This window comes from Alligator sinensis, unplaced genomic scaffold (genome assembly GCF_000455745.1).
Source record: "Alligator sinensis unplaced genomic scaffold, ASM45574v1 scaffold1219_1, whole genome shotgun sequence".
NCBI classification, from domain to species: Eukaryota; Metazoa; Chordata; order Crocodylia; family Alligatoridae; genus Alligator; species Alligator sinensis.
The window spans coordinates 900,730-917,620 of NW_005842599.1; the positions used below are offsets into that span (position 1 = coordinate 900,730).

The 16,891-nt window shown below is 37.5% G+C and overlaps 1 protein-coding gene across 2 annotated transcripts in view; it reads right to left on the reverse strand.

Annotated features, from left to right (window-relative positions):
• The window catches only part of COG3 (component of oligomeric golgi complex 3), a 47,776-nt gene that overhangs the window by 17,904 nt on the left and 12,981 nt on the right, over positions 1–16,891 (reverse strand). Inside the window, exons 10-16 of one of the 2 annotated variants that reach the window (XM_025214727.1) lie at positions 16,549–16,640; positions 13,861–14,000; positions 12,060–12,217; positions 6,835–6,940; positions 4,224–4,348; positions 2,645–2,734; positions 539–659 (exon numbers count right to left, since the gene is read on the reverse strand). In XM_025214727.1, coding sequence (XP_025070512.1) covers positions 539–659; positions 2,645–2,734; positions 4,224–4,348; positions 6,835–6,940; positions 12,060–12,217; positions 13,861–14,000; positions 16,549–16,640 — 832 coding nt within the window. Of the gene's footprint in view, positions 1–538; positions 660–2,644; positions 2,735–4,223; positions 4,349–6,834; positions 6,941–12,059; positions 12,221–13,860; positions 14,001–16,548; positions 16,641–16,891 lie in introns of both variants that reach the window. The other variant, XM_025214726.1, reaches the window with a different exon arrangement.

Consider the following 16,891-nt stretch of genomic DNA (forward strand, 5'->3'; position numbering starts at 1 on the left):
CGTGTATTTTCCCTACAAACTAGATGCATGACAGCTTCATGAAACTACACAATCAGATCAACAAAATATTGACTAATTTTGCAAGAAGGAATGATTTTCAAGTTCCACAGAAAAAAGCCTGGAGAAGATTTTATTCTGTATTAGGCAAATAAGATGTATATTTAGCAGATTGGTTTTAATGATACTAGAAACAAGAGCAAGCTCTAAAGAATACAGCAAAGTAGAAAGACATTTCAGTGTAGCATGAACATGAAGCTTACTATTTAGCAGTTACTTATTTTAAAGTTAACATATCTGAACTGGAGAGGTCAAGAGCAAAGGCACAACTCTAGCTCTTAGCTGAAAACAGAGTTTGTTAGCAGCAGCCTGAGCTACCATTCAGAGAGAGAATGTGTTTCAGAAAGGATCAGAACAAAGCAAGAAAATATAGCAGACATGCAAATGATTGCAGGTGAACATAAAATAAACCCAAAACCTTTGCTAGCACATCAGGGTAGGGCGAGCCCCCCCAGCTTTGTCAGCCAGCACTGTGCAGTACCTCTAGTTTTCTTAAGGTCCAGGGAAATTTCCTTAATGGTGAATTCAGTATGGAAAGGAGCAATTTGTTCACGAAGAATCAGAAGATGTTTTATTAAGAAAAGCTGTCCATCAACCTGGGTCTATATTATAATAAGAGAAACGAAAAACACTGGGGTCAAAATTTTAAAGAAAAATTATTAATAAAGCAGAAGTAGAAGTTTGTCTACCTATTTTAGTAAGTTACTATAACAGAATACAGTCCTCAGTTTACAACTTACAAACCATTTTTGCTTTACAGTAACAATAATTATAGCTCATGTCTGACAGTCCATTTTTCAATAAGTCATTCTACAGAAAAATACCATTCGCACACTCCACAGAGCTTGGTCACAGACTTGTCACAACATGGATCTCAGCACATACATATATTCCCAATCTAATACGGTTGCAGATTCCTCTCTCACAGAAACGAAGTATAATTTCTCTTTCATATTTTATTACATTTCAAAACCATTATGGTTGTGATATTTTTTTTAATTATCCAAAGTAAGGTGTTAACACAAGTGCAGCAATAGCTCTACCATGTTACAGATGTAGCATTTGCTAGTCTGTTTTTTTTTAATTAATTGTAAAGCTTAGTTAATTTTGAGGGAGTAAAACAAAGATGTGAAGAGTACAATGAGGCCAAGCTCGCCACACTAATAATTTTTTCCCTTCCTTCTTATGTTAGCTATACATTCTACATTGCGTGCATCTTCCTCCCCACAACTTTGACATTCATGCCTTGTTGAGATAAATGAAGCAGGATGCAATATTGCCCCCTTTGCTAGCTAGGAGAAAGTTTTCTACAAGATTATATAAATAGCAGTATTTGCCTTCACACTGTGAAGATGGCTCCTTGGCAACAAACAAAAACCTTACACTTTAAAAAAAAAAAAAACAATTCATGAATAAAACTGGTGAAGAAAAAATATAAGATTAGCATTTTTAATTTTAACCAAAAATATCACTAGTGCGGAAATTAGCTTAAAAAGAAAAGTATGGCTTTCCCTAACAGTACTCATGTAAGAGTTTAATGCAACACAAATTAAGGCCAACATGGCTTAGATCCAAGTCCTATAAAAGCAAATACGTGAATAGCATTCAGTGCAGGATTGAGATCTCTAGGGTACATTAGGCAAAGGCTGATTTATTACATAGTTACTGTACTGCTATTCTTTAACTTCAGCAATTGAAACAAGTTATGTATAAAAGGATCATCATAGAAACCTAAAGAAAAAATGTTTTCCATATAACTGTGTTCTCCTCAAATCATTATCATAAGAGGCTCTACTGCACAACTGTTCACAACTGTTCTTCTTTCAATCGCTAGAAAATAAGCATATTACAATATAATGCATTACAAGTGTAAAACACCAACACCTGAAGTTTTTTCTAAAGACTAAATCCTCTTATCACTTCTATAATCTATCATGGTTAGTGTATTAAACAAGAGTGCAAAATATGACTGTAAACATTTTCCTTCTTTGTTGTCCTGAGCTAGAATAATACCATAATACCTGTGTTCAAAAGTTTACAATGGAAGATTAACAGTTATTTTCAGTGGAACCCTTTCTAAATTTCATTAAATTATTTTTGTACGGAGTTCATAACACACTGTCAATATCTTTTTAAGCTTGTACAATCTATAGAAGTATTGAATATTTGCTATATCTGCAAATACTTGCACTTACTGGCCTTATCGAATCTCCTCCCCAGAAATACTTACAAATCCAGTAAAAGAAGTTGTACAACATAAACAAAATACTAGGTGCAGAAATATTCATTAGGGTCCTGCTATAGGGTATTGTTTGTTTGAATTCATATAATTTACAGTAGCCTATGCTTGTTAGCTCTACAATTTTTGCATTTCAGCTAGGTTTGCATGCATGTCATTATCTTTGCTTTACAAAACCTTATCACAATGGAATGCTAACAATTCCCACAGCATTCTGGGATCAGACAATGCATTGTAATGGAGATTTCAACATGATTCTGAACAACTGTTTAAAGGACCTTCATTATGTATGAAAAAATCTACCTTATGAACACTGATACACTTTGGAAAGATATTATTTTGTCTGACCTTGTTTTTGGTAATTGAATCTGCAGCTCCCAACAATGAATGAATGCAGGCAGATAAGGCCTCCTGTGATAATCCTTGAAACACTGCCCTCTGGAGGGAATTAAACGAGAAAGAAAAAAACCAGAAAAAGCAATTGGTAGATTGCTTACAAAGCTTAAAGAGTCACTTTGCACATTCCTACCCTTGTTCATATGGAATGGCTTCCCTGATTTTCCCAAAATATACCACTAATAACACTTAAACTGCTTACATATAGTTGATAAAGTGAAATACTGTGGAGGGTGAAGGGTACTTACTATAAAACCCTGACTCAGTCTTTGCTATCTTTCAAATGAAAAAGTTTCAGACTAGCCGTAACAACACTTTTTCACTTGCAGGGTAGGAAAGATCCTAATAATTAAGCATCACTTTCAAAACACTCTAAGACGACCCTTGGTTTGCACTTGCCCACTTCATTACACCTTGTTGCTTAACATACAATGTCCCTTATTTTTGGATCTTGTAAAAAAAATGGTATACTGCCCTTTCCTTTTTTTCTAACAAAGGACTCCAACCAAAAACAATTATGGCAAATACTATTTTTATTGAAACTGCCGCCAAAAGGTTAACTACTTAAACTGTTTCCAGTCTGTCTTTTATTGCCTCAAATATCAGCTTCACAAATTACATTTTTCAAACCAGGATATCAATTTATTCCTTTTTTCTGAGAGTCGTGGGCAAAAAGCACTATACAGGAAAAATACCTGTGTTCACAGGATTTCTCAAAGATTTATCAACCCTGAAGATCGTCAGGTGATGTAAATACAAATTTGAGAACTTCCCTTCAAAAAGAGTTGATCTGATAATTATTTATTCAGATAACTATGAACCAGATGCCTACTTCATCTGTTAGACATGTAGATTCAGTCTTCTGTGTTCATGTGCTGTGCATTTTTCGTTCAGTTGTACTAATAAAAGGACTGCAAAAGACTGCTAAAACATTTTTTAAAAATTCAAAGGTAAACAGAGATCTATCAGTCTTAAGATGTGACCATTATCATCACCAAAGCTAATGCCCTGCAGAATATAGGGCCAAAACATTTCACAAAGTACTCTCTACAACAAGCCCATTATCTTGCAATGAATTAAAACAATTTTCCTGTAGGCACACATTGGCAGAGCCTTGATTACACATACAAAAAAATTCATTTTAGATGCTTTGGCCATAGGATGTCAGTAAAAAAAAGATCAACATCAATAAAATCCCAGCATTTTCCATTTATACCTAAAATAAGATGGTTTGGGGATCTTCTACATACTTCTAGTGTATGCTTACATACATTAGATACTTTACAGTCAGAGCTGCCAGACTCTAGAATGGGCTCCCAAGTGAGGAGGTGCTCTCTCCTACCTTGGGCGTCTTCAAGAGGAGGCTGGACAGATATTTGGCTGGGGTGATATGACTTTGGCACTCGTTCCTGCCTGAGGCAGAGGGTCGGACCTGATGATCTGTTTAGGTCCATTCCGACCCCAAGCACTATGATATATTTTATTTAAAATGTGTCAATAAGTTCCAATGAAAGGAGAAGTTTGTGCATACATCTATACATCTGTACAGCTTGGAGAGACACACTAGAGTCCTTCGGACTGTGGGATACCACATGCCATGCAGATCTGCTGGTGAAATAGTGGTCTGCGGTCTGGGATTAAGAGATTCAGCTGAACCTATTTAAAAGCAGAACACACGTTAAAAAAGTTATGACTATCCTTCTCTAGTGAACTTCACAAAATGCTGGACCACGTGCCCCACCCACCCCCAATAGTGTTTCGTATTTTACACTTGTAAAATTAATTTTCATATCCTGAAGAGAAACCCTGACCCGTGATACACAAGAACACTCAGAACATTGGGCTGAGTAGGGTCTGAATTCAGATTCATGTGGGATAGTCAAATTTGTAAATATACTCCAAAAACAGGGATCAGCAATATACAACCCGCAGACCAGATCTGTTCCGTGGACACTTGATTCAGCCTATGCCATGCTATGCATTCCTCTGCCACCTGCCACCAATCCACTTCTGCTAGCAATGAGGGGGGGAGGACGGGGGAAATGGTGGCATTCAGTGGTGTAACTAAGCAGATACTCATAAGGGTGGCATGAGAACTAGAGAGCAGCCTTCAGCACAAAGCAGGGAGGGCTGGGGAGCTGTGGAGGGAATCGATGGCAGCTAGGTCACGAGCAGCAGCCTGCCATTCATAAATGGTTGCCAACACTTGGTCTGAAGCACATATTTAAGGAGATAGGGAAAACAATATTTCTCTTGAAAGCACAAAAAAAAGTCTATGTTACCATCAAAAAGAAAATAATTTAAACTGCAGTATGGTAAAAACTCCCTCTCAAGTTTTCCTCTCTTAAATCTGCTACCACACTTGCTTCTTTGATTTTGAAGCCAGCAGGTGATCCATCACAGAACAAATATTCTGGCTTCACTTGGAGTTAATCAGCTAATCCCCCACTCCTGGCCAATTTAATGTGTACTATCACCTACCCAAAGAAGGTTTTTCTCTAGTACTATTATTCATGGTATTGGTTTGATAGGCATTTCTCTTGTAAAAATATTAGCATCTTGGCTGCCAAAAGGATGAGAGGCACAGATGCTGAAAGGGGTTATATGGGAGAATGAATTGGGGGGGGGATAGAAAACAGAGCACATGTCCATGAGACTCCACAAGAGACCTTCTGAGGGAGAGAAGAAAAGGAAGGAAATCAAGTAAGTGTCTCACAGAAGACAAACGCATTTATTTTCCCCCTAGTTTCTGGGACAACATTTGTCAAGGTGCCAATTAAAAGTTAAACCTATTGGCATCTATTTAAAAAAAATAAAATCAAAAAGAGTTGCATAAATCAATCACAGGATGAAGTGATTGGCTTGCTGGGGATTCTTTAAAATAATCTATTAACTCAGCAAGTGTAAGTTATATCCATTATTAGAATTAATAGCAGTTTGTTGGTATCTATAATTGAGGGTCCTAGCTGAAACACTGAGTCTTATTTGCAGGCTTTGTATGTCAACAGTAGATAATAATATGGTAGTCAATTAGAAGAAGAGCACAGGCAACTGAAAGAGACCTAGAAAGATGCTAGCAACCTGTAATAAGACAGACAGAAAAATGCACTCAAATATTCCAGACACATGGGAACGCATGAACAGAACTGATACCAGCAACTTCATGGAATTAGTTCCCTGTTCACAGCAGTTTATAAAAACATGGATCCCAGACTGAGGTATTAAAATTCAAAGACCACAGCATGAATTACTTTAGCAGCTTGGAGCTTAGCTGTTACAATCAGTTAATAAGAAACACAATAAAAAGGATGCAAATCACTGTCAGTACCCGTTTTTCCCCATCTGAAATGCATTCCTGAACTACAAATTTCAAGTGTTCATTTAACAGGAAAGCCAGAATCATATTAAATTATTCTCTCAACTTGGTTAGAATGCTAACAAACCCACCATTCACAAGCAGGGAGTTGATAGAGGTAGGAATTTTTTACAAAAAAACACATGTGAGCTTATCTTTTAAAATGTTCATGCAAAAACACAGCATTGTCAAGCAGTTTGACAACAAGAGTAATACTTCACAGAACAAACTGCATCTGTGGCACAGACCTGCCACAATTACAGAGGTTATGGTATTAAGTTACTGCAAATTTTAAGAGACTAAGTACATATGGATGGAACAGACACATTCTTCCCCCCCTTACACAGTGTAATTTGATGCAGTCGTATTTAGCGTAACTGTTTCATCTTTTCACTCCTATGCCACAAGAAGTAAAACTAAACTGTAAGTAAAACTAAATTTATCTCATTTCACTCGGGGATAAACTATGGTATTTTAGCTTCACTTACTGTGAAAAGAAAGCAGACAGACGAAACAGTAGCACTGGCTCATGCTTCCAAGCAGGAAGGCATTCTTCCATTTTAAACATTTTAACTGTTCATCTGTTCTAAGTTAAATAAGGATCTTGAGCCAAAGCTATCTTATTACCAGCTCCTCTCAATATTCTCCTTAAACAATGCCTCAAATAAGCCTTAAGAAAATAAGCTTATTTGAGGCAAGTGCAATTATTATCATTATTAGTTCCATTTAATGATCTCTTTACAAATATAAGTTAGTTTGACAACATAATATATAGTCCCAGGCATACCAGATTTAATTAGATTGGAGGACTCTGGATCTTCTAGCCAAACGTCTGAAAATGAAGCTTCAGAGGTCAGCTTCTTCTGTTCATCTTTTAAACTTTGTGCAATTTCCTGAAAGGAAAGATGTACCACATAATATCTATATTTAAAAGAAAACCAGGAACACCAACACTTGTATAAAAGAGTCATTATAATATTATATGTTTACAATGTATATGTTATTAATTTGTAACAAAAGTTGTGCTCACCCTACCAGTAGTTCAGGACAAAATTAGTTAAAAACAAAAAAAAAAAATGTAGCTACTGGTAATGGAGTAACAGAGCAATACTTCAGTGATTTCAGATACAGAAGTATTATATATTTCTGCTTAAAGTACAGTTCTTAAAAAAAAGTAGTACCCTCTAAAAATGGTACCAAGGGACTCCAAAGTGTGTTTCTTTCTAGTCCTCTACTAAACTTATTCCACTTCAATTTAACAAGATTTTATTATCATCATTCATTACCACACACAAAAACTCCATCACTGTCATGTTAGAGTCGAGCTGAATTTGTTCCTTCTCATGCATCCCCACTAATCGAGGTTCTGCAGGCTACTTCAGACCCTTCATGGCATCAGTGCAACTCTTGTTTTTAAATTATGAGTTCAGTGACCCCTGTTTGATTCTAATGCCATTAAAGGTTTTTCACAAATGAAAACGATTGTACCTTCAGTAAGTAATGAAGCAATGTAGAAATTGGATCTTCCCCTTTTATAGAAAATTTCACAATTTCAATATTTTTTTTCTGTCTCAAAAAGGAACAAGGACCAAAAAACTAAAAATGTTAAATTAAACAAATTCCAAAGATTTCCAGTTCAGTCAATTAACAGGTTTAATTCCAGTTTCCACCTTCAGCTTTTTAAATATGGTACTTTTAAAAGCTATTCTGAATGAAAAAAAAATCAAAACATGCCATTCTGGAAATATCAAAACAGGATCTCTCTACACTGTCACGCAGCTTCATTTCTTTTTTCTTAATGATACTGTCATGCACATTTTTCAAAATCTCTCAACTGACAAAAACAGCACTTTTTGGTGAAAAATATTTCAATCAGTTATAACAAACAGTTTTACTGATACACTAGAAGAAATGGCAACGATGAGCTCATAGCTCAATCTGATAGGTGCACTGGCCTTGTTACAATTAATAGAAGTAAAACGCAGCAGAAATATTGCTAAACAATTTTAAAAACACAAGAAAAAATTCTGTTAATTAAGGTGGTAATATTTTTTTTGAGTCTTCCCAGTTAGGTAAAAGACATTTTTCCATGATTTAAGACAGTGTTTCCTACCCAGTGTGCCACGGCACAAAAGTGTGCTGTCAGAAATTAACAGGTGTGTTGTGGAATTTTGCCATGGCAATGAGCTACAATAGCTATGAGAATGAGGAATGCCTTAACAGGTGTGCTGTGGACATTTTTTATTGATGTAAGTATGCCTTGGGCTGGAAAAGGTTGGGAAACACTGATTTAAGAAATGCACCTCCAAACTATATTACAACCAACATAAAGAGTAATTTAACACGAAGACTATTTCATTAAGCATAGTTGCAAAAACTGTCATTGTTGAACCAAAACCCATGAATATAATTTTTTAAGGCATGTAATATATTTTGACTAAAAAAACCCCAAACAAACAAAGCACAAGAGAAAGAATACATTCTGAGTAAATTGTGGACACCGAGTACACAGTATCTTCAACACAGTATCTGTATTACAACAGGATCACAAGAACTGAATCTTTGCTAGCTGTTTTATGCGCTGGATCCAGCTATGATATCCATATTGCAAGATTTAATATGCAGGGACCTCTTTTTTTTTTTTTTTTTACACTAGCTTGAAGGTGTCATGCATGCAGAAACAATTCTTAAGAATGCAGCAATGTTGCTTCCTCCCACCTTCATTTTTAATAAAACAAAAACACTTCAAGAAGAAACATGCTTTGTTTTAATGGGTTCTTACTGAACAGCCTGGCTAGGGACAGAAGATGCACATAAACCAGTTTAAGTAAACAGAAACTGGTTTAAACCTGCAACAAAACAGAATTCTAGTGCACATAAACCAGTTTCAGAATGGCTGTAACTGGTTTAAGATATATCTGACTGAATGCAGTTATCAGACTTAACTGATTTAGGTCAAACTGGTTTCTGAAACTTCTGCCCCAGACCTCTTCCTGGTTCAAGTTAAATCACAGTCCCCCAGCATCCCAGCATGCTTTGCAGCCCTGGGCTGGGCTGTGCTGTCTGCTCTAGAGAACAGGGCTGGCCCCGCCCCTCTGTTCCCTAACTGGGGCAGTGAGGGCTGGCTGACAAGGGGGTGGGGGTGGGAAGCCTGGCTGGGGACCACAGCTGGGTTTGCCAGGGTAGGGGCAGCCCCTGCCCAACTTTTCCCCACAGGATCAGAGGCAGTGGGGGAGGGGGCGGGATGGAAGCAACAGCCTGAAAGGGACTGCCCCCCACAGGCAAACCCCAGCTGGGGTCTAGGGTCTCAGAGGGGCTTTAATCCCCCCTTCCCCAGATCAGTGCACTGGCCATGCCCCCTGATCTCTGCTTGAGAGATGAGGCTTGTGGGGTCTCCACTCCAACACCTAAGACCACCTGCTGATTCCCCAAGAAGGATTTTCTGAATACCCAGGTGTAAGGAGACACTCTGCCCCCAGGATTACATAAAACTTATGCAAGGCTTTCTCTCGTCTTTCTGGTTTATTACATTCGATTTTAAGTTAGACTAAGCTGTGTGTGTTTTACTGGGCTGTATCTTAGCTTAGGTAAAGATTTTTGGCTGTTCTTCATTGTGCACTTGAGGTTCCAAATTGCTGTGTTCAATACATGCTCACTTCAGAGAAATGACTATTCTTGTTTAAAGCTTTATGAATTCAATGCCACAACCTTTTTCCCCCACCCACCATTTCCTCAGCCTGGCAGCCTCGAGTGGGGGTGGGGGTGGGGAGAAGCAGCATGGCAAGCACTGCCCCACCCCACCTCTCCACCCCACCCAGGCAGACCTGGGCTAGGGTCCCCTGTGGGCCAGGGAGAGGATTTAAACTCCCACCCTCCAGCATGCTAGCCCCAGGCTGGAGCCTGGCCATGCCCCCTCAGCTGGAGCAAGGATCGGGGGAAGCCTTGGAGCTTCAGTCCCTTCCCTCTGGCAGTCGCTGGCAGGCTGGGAGCCATGCTCTAGCATCCCCCATCCTCTGCCCTGAGCCACTGCAGGCATGTGGCTGCATTTCCTGAATCAAAAGTGAATGTCTGTTCACTTGCTTCTTGGTTTAATCTCTGCAGTTTAAACTAACTTGCAAAGAATGAATCAATTCAGCCTCAGGCTTTTTGACTGTCTGTATTTAGCCCCTGTCCTTTCTGCCACTTTTCCTGGTGGCAAATGATTTGCTAATGGGCTTGCTTAGGAACTTCTGTTTGAGTACAACCTTTGAAACCTAATTTAATATTCTAGTGGATTCCACAGAAATCAACTACAGAATGGGGTTTTATAGGATAAATGAAATCAGAAGGTAGCACTCAAGTATTCTCCTTAGCATATTCTCCATAGGAATTCAGTTAAATGTTTTCCCAGTACTGCTAGCATTTCAAAGTTCTGTCACGCTATGGCGATTTTACACTTTGGGTTTTTTTCCCTCCCCCTCACCGGTTGGTCATCTTGTCAGCAACTGCTTGAAAATCAAATAGACTATTAACACTTGAATACAAAGCATAAAATATGCTCTTGCCCTGACATTTTGGCAGAACATTTTATTAATCCCATTTACTCAGACACATGAACCCCTCTCAAAATAGTCAACATGAGTTTAGAAGTGATCAGGCAACAGTGAAGTAAATCACTGAACAAGTGAGAGAGAGAGAACCGAAGGCAAAAAAAAAAAGGTGGAAATCCTACAGAATTTTCTGGTTAAGCACTGGAACAGATGTCTTAGATAGGTCAGGGAATCTCCATCTTTGAAAGTTTTTAAGTGCAGCTCAGAAAAACATTTGGCAAGGATGGTTCAGACATGGATAATCTTGACTCAAGCATAAAGTTTGACTAGGTGACCTCCTTTCAGCCCTGTGATTCCATTAATTAAAAAGTAAAACTCTCTCTCCTCTTTGCCATGACTGGGTAACCACAAAACTAATGCCAACTAGGGTACCATCAGTAAATAAGACCTTGTCTAGAGTAAAAAGGACACAACTAAAGCAACATAATCTGCCTTCACCATGTGCAGATTGGCATAAAGGTGTTTTATGCCAATATAGCTATCCTGCTTCTTGCCTTTCCTGATTGGTCATTTTCAGTAAATTTGACAAATCTCTCAATACCAACTGTCCTGACAAGTCAGTTGGAAAACAGAATTGCTGAATAATGTTACAAATCTCAAAAACACAGGCTGGCCAAGGCCAGCAGGGTTCCAATCAAATCATTCAACGTTCTGATTGCTTCCCACCATATTGGAAGGAAATATCAGCAGTCCTGCTTTTTATTATAATGTACTTCAATAGCACAACGTATTATTAAATTTTGAATTATATTTCAAATATACTGTTTCACTGACATTTTTATTCTATGAACAATTACCTTCTGGGGTCTTGCATCAATAGGACACTGTTTTATTACAATAAAGTAAAATTATTATGTTTTTAAAATCCTCCCAGCAGTTGTATTATGAGCACAAATTTGCCCTGTGAAGAGTTGAAAATTACTACTTTAAGTGGCAAATAAAGGCAAAAGCAACTGGAACCTATTTTTGACCTAAGCAAATAATTTTTTTTTTTTTTTTTTTTTTAAATACAAGAGCAAAATAGTATCTGAACAGCAATTTTGAAAACAACACAACTAACAAACTGTCTGATCACAGAATATTTTCTTACAATTAACTCCAAATCTCTGTTGACAATAACCAAAAGTCAGGACTACAATTTCTGTTGTTTGATTATTTTAAAGAGAAAGTTAGACGTCTCAAAGTTCAGACTAATGCAATAGCAAAAACTGACCAGATTAATTTAAATCTAAAATGTGCTACATCACCTGACTTCAAACTACAGGTTAATCAAGGGATTTAATTGTGATAATATCACTCCTTTTAAATATAGCTAAATATCAGAAGGTTCTATCCACTCTCATCTGTTGTGCCCTGCAATGTAACTGTGTATGGTGTATAAAATTAAGAAACCAAGTAAACAACATGCAAGCTTGTCCTGTACCTCCATCATTTCCAATTTATCAGGGTATGCAAGATCTCCTGGAGCAGGCTTGTAGCCTGTGATATCAGTCTGAATATAGATGTGTGTCCTGTAGACAAGGCGTTCTTGCACATCCTCTAACATCTGTTTGATGCCAGCGGCAAACGCACCCAGTTGTTCTGCTGAAAAGAACATCAACATATTTCTTTCAAAACTTCTGGAAAAGGTACAAGTACAAGTAAACTTCTTTGAGTTTCATCTTTCGCAAAGATCTTTGTCACAAAACATATATGCTGCACAGAAAGGCAGTCAATTTCAAAGCAACCCAAATTGAAGATCTGCCACTGTCTTGCTGTTTGGTCTTTTGCCAGTCACCTATGTGCTCTTTGCCTAAGTTTTCCCCAATGTGCAAACTGGAAATGTGACAGAATTAGAAAATGCAGATAAATGAATGTATAAATCCCCCAATCTGGGAAAAGCTGAAAACACCAAAACTGAAGTTTCAGCTTGTCTACTAAATATAAGCACCAACATAATTTAGGCATATGGATAGCATCACGAAGTAGACTGACAAGACCATACTGCAAGACAGCCAACTAATTTGGTTTACCGGCTCCAAAAAAATTAGCAAGTTCTTAATGGTCCAAGTAGAAGCACTGTAAATCAAACTTCAAAACTACTGTGTTTACATAGCAAACTACTAATTAAAAGTAGCTCAGAGATATCAAAAAACAAACCAAATTAAAAAACAAACCTGTTTTGTTATCCTTAATATTTTTCTAAAGACAGAATTATAATCTATTTCTCATATTACCTTCACAACCCCAGATCTCTGCTTTCTACAGGTAGCACCAAACATTATAGATTGAGACAGTAACACCATACTTGGGAAAACTATAAAGTGCCTTGTAAAGAGAGAGAAAAATGGGTCCATGTCCTTTTTGCTTCTGTATGACGTGAAAAAAAAAGCTGACCAAAAATTTTCCTCTCAATTGTTTTGCATTAAAAATTCATTCTTTTTTTATCCTGGAGAACTAGCAAAACTATAAACATTCAAGAAACAGAAAGCTGAGCACCTGAAATAACCTTATTTTTAAAATTTTATTTAAAATGCACTTTTTATGTTGCGGTAGGAAGGATGATGTCTGTTACAAGCTCAAAACATTTCTCAACACAAAGAAGAGCTTGTTATCCATAAATGAAAGGCCCTTTAAAAACAGACTTGAATTTCTGATATTTGTACAGCAAAAAATAAAGAACAGAAATTTCTGTATACTTTTGCTGTGCAATTCTCTCTCTCAAAGTGACAGACACCCGAAAAGGCCCTGAAGATTTATGAAGAGATTTTATAAGTTACACAGCAATTCACAAAATGAACTAGTTTCTTCACCTATACTAAAACTTTTTTTTTTTTTTTTTTTTTTTTTATTAACAAAACAAAATCCTTGGCCAGATGTAAAAGTATTTTTCTCATTGTACCCTGACTCTACATCAAACAAGCGCACAGATTTTCTGATTTGAGCAGTCCTATTGAGCTCAAGTTATCACACATAAGAAAAAGTGACTGCAGAATTGAGGATTTTACATTTGTAAAATCCAGAGGATCAAAAAACAAACCAAATTAAAGGATAACAGGAATCTCTAGAATGCATTTACATACTTGTCTGCATGAAAATGTTTTTAAAAATAGCCATTTGTACCATCAGCACAAAGCTGACATAAAATAAGCTTGTGGCACACAGAATATACAAGACAAACTGTGCATACCCTGCTAAATTTAATAGTAAAACAGTGTAAATTTCATATTCCACTTATGAATTACCATTGTTCTGTACATGGTCTTCAAGCATCTCATTTTTTAGAATGCCACAGAGTTCAGACAAAGTTTCTAAGTGAATAACGTGGATGATCAATGGCCTGAGGACATCATATAATGAGAGACACAATTTCTCCAAAAGTTCACTATGAAATAAAAAAATATATATATGTAAGCATTATTAACAATATTTCTAGGGTACCAAAATACTAACTAAGTTCATATCACATGGAAGAATAGCTCCTGTATGTCAAAATACTAGATGTTCTCAACATAACATGATTTTGTTATTCCAATCCAATTGAAATTACCATTCATTTCAGAACTACGTAACATTCAATAATTAAAATAACTAGCCTCAGAGACAATTGATAACAGTTTCTTATTTCTTCTCTATAAGAGTACTGTGTAGAAATCAAGGCATGGCATTTTAATTCAGCAATGTTTAAAAAAATATCACATTAAAGCACATATGGTAATGCTAATATTCATTCTGTGTCACTTGTGACATTCCCTTTGCTACAACACAAGATTTGTGTTTAATGAGGGTTCTCCCCGTCTCAAACTAGCTGCTTCTTGATCATGCAATGAAGTTACAATATGCGACTAGAAACAATCTGAAAATGTTAATAATGTGTGCAAATTAGTAAAGGAAATATTTGAAGTATTTAAATTAGATGGTTTGGTACATTTGCAAGTTTACTCCAGTCTCAGTCTTCTTATCCTAGATAAACCGTTTCTGTTCAGGAAGAATGAGTGACAGTCAATAGCACGTGGGAGTTTGGATTCCTTTCATCAGTGTTCCCAAGAATCAGAGCAGTTAACAAAAACCACATTTTTCAATATGGGCCTCCCTGTAAGAGCTCTAGAAATGTAACAGCATAATGTAACATAGCAAGTAGCTTCTGCTCTTAACTAGAGCCAAGAAGAAGAAAACTGCTCAGCTGCCACACACACATTCACCCCTCCAAAAGTAAAAATTCCGGCCATTCACATCAACATTTAGCACCTGAAACAGAGCTCCTAAATCTATTCTGTCATCTAACTAATAATGACTCTCAGTACCTCAGCACTTTTGGGAAATATGACAGCCAATTGTGTGCCTAAATTAGGCTTATTAGACACCCTCAGTTTGAAGCATTTGCCTCAAACTTTGCTTTTTTGGAGGTGAAAAATGTAGAAAAAGCCAGGAGGAAAGGAAGAAAACGGATTTATGACTAATAAGCTATAACTGTTTTTCATCTACATTCAAAACTAGCTGTCAAAATTTTAAATTAGATTTCTGAACTATGGCTTGAGTTTCTAAATTAGAATGTAAAGGCTTGTCTGCACAGATTTTTTTAACTGGTTTAATGAAGAATATCCACATAATGGTGTTGCACTGAGCTAATTAATTAGGTTTTTAAACTTTAGTAAGTCAGTGAAAAAAAAGTGAGTAGACAATGCCTGAGAACTCAGCTTTGAGCAACAAAAAGTACTTCAAGTAACAGGAACTCCGTAGGGTGAACAAGAAACAGAAAACATCCTAGCCATAGGTCCGTATTGTAGATTCCCACTGATGCCCCTAGATAGAACTAGAAACAAAAAGGGGGAGGTAGAGTGTACTAGTGCTCCTCTACTGGGCTTTGTCAATACAAAATGCAAAAAAGCGGAATTACTCAGCAGTTTTTAGAGACTGCCAAAATACAGCGTGTTCTCTTATGCTTGGCTCCATCTTGATGGTCCTCAGACAGCCCCAGACTCCTCCTCAGAAGGGTGATGCTTAAGCTACAAAGACCCACTGGGCTTTTTAGGTTTGGCACACATTAGAGGATCTCAAACTTCCTTTTCAACTCTGGGAGCTAGGCTTGCCTTTAGTGTGGCACCGGTACCCTCTAAGCTCTGTTCTTCACCTCTAGTTTTTAGTTTTAGGGGGCAGATTCAGCAAGAAAAAGGACTGTCTTCTTCACCTACACTTGACCAATGTGTCATTTGACAAAATCATGTGTCATTCAAGATATCACAATCTGTGTGGCCTATGAATGTCCCTCTCCCTTACATGATTTGATTAGCAATATAAACAACTATTGTTAAGCATCAGTGTTAACAGCCACTGAGAGGAATCAGGGAGAGCTCAGGCTCAGATATCACAATGACAGGCCTGTTATAAGAATTAGAATAACAGAGACTGCCATAATTCCCACTGCCTAACTCTCAGACCATCTGTCATTTATGTTAAATTCAAGTTTTCAAAATAATCTCAGAATTAGGACTGCAGGGCTTCTTTTTTTTATGAAAGCTTTGTTTCTGAAGTGTATAACAGGAGCACCTGGAGTGTGGGTACAAGCTTATTAAGCTACCTCAGTATCCCATGGACTCATCTATACTGCTGCAACAATGAGTCACAGCACCAAGAGGCTTGAGCACACACTTATCACTCAAGTCCCCAGGTGCACTCTAGATCTAGAAATTCACTAATAAGGCTGTTCTGGGCTTGTCCCTACTGCCTACTCTCAGATCCGCTGCAGACCAAGGGAGACGCATGAAAAACTGCAAAGCAGCCTTGCTGCTGTATATCCAGTCTCAGATGAGTGGGGTAACGCTCAAGCTCCCCAGTTCTGGGACTGACTACTGCAGCAGTGTAGACAAGCCCTACTGTGTAACAACTTATTAAACATTACAGACAGTAAAACAAGAACAATATATACCACCTACTCCAATTTTGGTGTTGGTTTTGTGAAAAACTCGTTGTAAAGCTGGTGTTCATCCTGACACACATGGACCATAAAGGCACAGCCACTTCGTACCTGCAGTCAATAAACACGAAGATGTGATTAGCTAATAGTCATCCTTGTAAAGTTGACACCTGCAGTAGCAAAGCATTAGTACCCCACAGAAGTGTCGCTCCTATAAGGCTGCTGCAGTTGTTGGGAATGTAATCTACATACATGGTATGGGAAACATTTCTGGAGAGAGTTGTTCTCACCATGTGTTGGTGCAGACAAGTACCAAATATATTTATACTGAAAAGGATACTACAGTGACTGTCACTCCTGCT